A 3,389-nucleotide genomic window follows, 5' to 3' on the forward strand; every position below is an offset into this window, starting at 1 on the left:
AATGTCTTGAGATCAGTGAAAGGAAAAAAAATGCCTGATAATGGAATAAGAAGGGAAATATCCCCAATTAATCTCCATCTAAAGTACTCAAATTTTTTTCTATTTTTATATAATCACTCCCCTGATAATTATAGTAATTCTATTTTCTTTGTATATTTTCTTTTCCAATTATATGATTTCTAACTCTAGAATAGGAACCATACAACAAACTAGCAGCATAAATAGGAAACCTGCATTTGATTTCTGGTTTGTTTGTTTGCTTGTTTGTTTTTGTTTGTTTGTTTTTTAGAGAGGGAAGGGAGAGGGACAGAGGAAGAGGGAGAGGGAGAGAATCTCAAATAGGCTCCACACTGAGGATGGAGTCTGATGTGGGGCTTGATTTTACAGCCCTGACATCATGACCTAAGCCGAAATCAAGAGTTGGACACTTAACTGACTGAGCCACCCAGGCGCCCCAGAAAACCTACATTTGTACCATTGATTCTCACTCTTCTTTATTTTCTATCCTCAGGTGATTTGAAATCAGCTCTTCTGCCCAAGTCAATGGATGGACTAAATGATTCAGTGGTTTCTGAGTTTGTGTTGCTGGGACTCTCTAGTTCTTGGGAAACTAAAGTTTTTCTCATATTGATTTTTTCCTCAATCTATTTAGGGATCATCCTAGGAAATCTCTTCATTTTCTTTTTGGTAATTTTTGATTCTCACCTACATTCTCCTATGTACTTCCTGCTGGCCAACCTGTCACTCATTGATGTAGGGCTTTCCTCTACGACAGTCCCAAAGATGATTAGGGACCTTTTAAATGAAAACAAGATAATTTCTTTCCAAAGCTGCATGACACAGATATGCTTCATCCACATTATGGGAGGAGTGGAGATGGTGTTACTCATAGCCATGGCATTTGACAGGTACACAGCAATCTGTAAGCCTCTTCACTACCTGAACATCATGAACCCTAAAATATGTGTTTCATTTGTAATTGCTGGCTGGGTAACTGGGGTGATCCATGCTATGTCTCAATTGGCTTTCATTATAAACTTGCCCTTTTGTGGTCCTAATGAAGTAGACAGCTTTTACTGTGACTTTCCCAGGATCATAAAACTCGCATGCACAGATGGAGACAAGTTTGAGTTTATTATTGTTGCCAACAGTGGCTTCATGAGCATGAGCACCTTCTTCTTGCTAATCCTTTCCTATATCTTCATTTTGGTCATTGTCTGGAAACGTTCTTCAGGAGACTTATCCAAAGCATTTGTCACTCTGTCAGCTCACATTATTGTGGTGGTTCTTTTTTTCACTCCATGCATGTTTCTCTATGTCTGGCCTTTCCCCACATCATCAATTGATAAATACCTGTTCATTGCTGACTTTGCTATTACCCCTGTCTTGAATCCTGCCATCTACACATTACGGAACAAAGACATAAAGGTAGCCATAAAAAGATTGGGCAAACAGGGACATTATGTCAAATTTTGCTGACTGAATCTGGCTTTAGAGTTCTAAAACTATATATCTATCAGCCTATTGAATATTTTCACGAGGTTTCTGATACTTAACACATCCAGATCTGGATATAACACCTACCTCACTGAATAGGTATCTACTTCTGTAGAGCATTTACTCATTACCTTTGCTACCATGGAAATTGTGAATCCACTACAATATGGGTTGTTTTAGCAGACAGCATCACTATCTACTAAATAATATTTATAACTGAAATTATGATCCTTTTGATAATAGAAGGATATAATTACTTCTCTTCCACTTCCCATAGGTTTGCAAATAAACTGCAAACTTGCTTTGGAGACTGTCAGGAATCATTATATCAAATATATGTAGGACTAGTAACTCTATCTAGTTACTCAGGTTGTACTCCCTCAGAAGAAGATCCAAAGACAAAAATTGATTGTCAGTAGTTTATTTGAAAGCTGATTTTTGGAAACATCATTAAGGATGTGGAAATTGAGACTAAGACATGAAAGATGCTTATGTTGATAAATGTAACAAAGTTCAAGCCTATGATGGTCCACTAAGGGACTCTATAAATTGTGGCTTAGAATTGCCTAATTGAAGGTAAAGGAAGCTGGAGAATTTTTTTTTTCATTTTCATAGAGTGTGTTAACTCCTTAGTATGTCTAGACTTTCCCACACAGAATACTGTGCATTAAATGAAGCTGTCAGGTAGACTTTCGGGTATTGGCACTAAAGAACCATCTCTTTGTTTGGAAACAATAAATGCCAAGATATATTCCACTTTTCAAAGACACTTAGTCTCTACTTAACATCACTTCATCCTGCTATAGATTTTTAAAGCAGTAGCTGGGTAAGATAATCCTGGGTTGAGAATCACTATTTTAAAAGTCATTATGGTTTTTCACTCAGTTCATACTTACAGACCTCATGTTATGTGCTAATTTCAAGTGTTTGGTCTCTACTAAGTTCTAGCAACAAGCCAGAAATGTTTTTTCCTTTGTTTGTTTGTTTGTTTCCTTGTTTCTTTCTTTTCTTTTTCCTTCCTTCCTTCTTCTTCTTCTTCCTTCTTTTTCTTTTTGTTTTTAAATTCCCTTATTGAAGTATAATTAACATATAGTGTTATATTAGTTTCAGGTGTATTCAACATGATTCAACATCTCTGTGCATTACTCAGTGCTCACAACTATAAGTGTTAGCTACCATCTGTCACCAAGAAATGTTATGACCATCTTATTGACTATATTCTAGATGCTGTACTTTTCATCTCTGTGACTTATTTATTTTGTAACTACCTTATTCCCCTTTATTTTATTTCACCCATACACCCATCCACCACCCCTCTGGCAAACATCAGTTTGTTATCTGTATTTAAGAGTCTGGGTTTTTTTTTGTTTCTCTCTCTCTTTTTTCTTTGTTCATTGCTTTATTTCTTAAATTCCACATATGAATGAAATCATGTTTTTCTTTCTCTGTCTGACTTATTTCATTTAGCACTGTACCTTCTAGGCCCATCCATATTGTTGCAAATGGCAACATCTCATTCCTGTTTTATGGCTGAGTATTATTCCAGTGTGTGTGTGTGTGTGTGTGTGTGTGTGTGTGTGTGTGTGTGTTATATACCACATCTTTATCCATTCATCTATTGATGGACATGGGTTGCTTCCATATCTTGGTTATTATAACTGATGTTGTAATAAATGTAGAGGTGCATATATCTTTTCAAATTAGTGTTACAGACATGTTTTCTTATTGTAAGAAGGCTGCAGAGGATGGAAGAGCATTGTTTTAAATCATAAAGATCTACACTGAGATTCACCCAATTCTCGAGAGTATCCATATGTGTCTCAGTAAATTCAAACACCACCGCATCTACCCTAGACCACTGGCCTTCTAGAAATTATCCCCAAGGGGCAAGT

General features: G+C 36.4%; 1 protein-coding gene across 1 annotated transcript; it reads left to right on the forward strand.

Annotated features, from left to right (window-relative positions):
- Positions 1–543: 543 nt before the first annotated feature.
- LOC112832896 (olfactory receptor 4F21-like) lies at positions 544–1,479 on the forward strand. Its single transcript, XM_025883740.1, has one exon. The coding sequence runs from the start codon at positions 544–546 to the stop codon at positions 1,477–1,479; it is 936 nt and encodes a 311-aa protein (XP_025739525.1).
- The last annotated feature ends 1,910 nt before the right edge of the window (positions 1,480–3,389 follow it).

The sequence above is a fragment of the Callorhinus ursinus genome, unplaced genomic scaffold (assembly GCF_003265705.2).
Source record: "Callorhinus ursinus isolate GAN/ISIS: 27379988/994484 unplaced genomic scaffold, GSC_fseal_2.0 scaffold25, whole genome shotgun sequence".
Classification (NCBI taxonomy): Eukaryota; Metazoa; Chordata; class Mammalia; order Carnivora; family Otariidae; genus Callorhinus; species Callorhinus ursinus.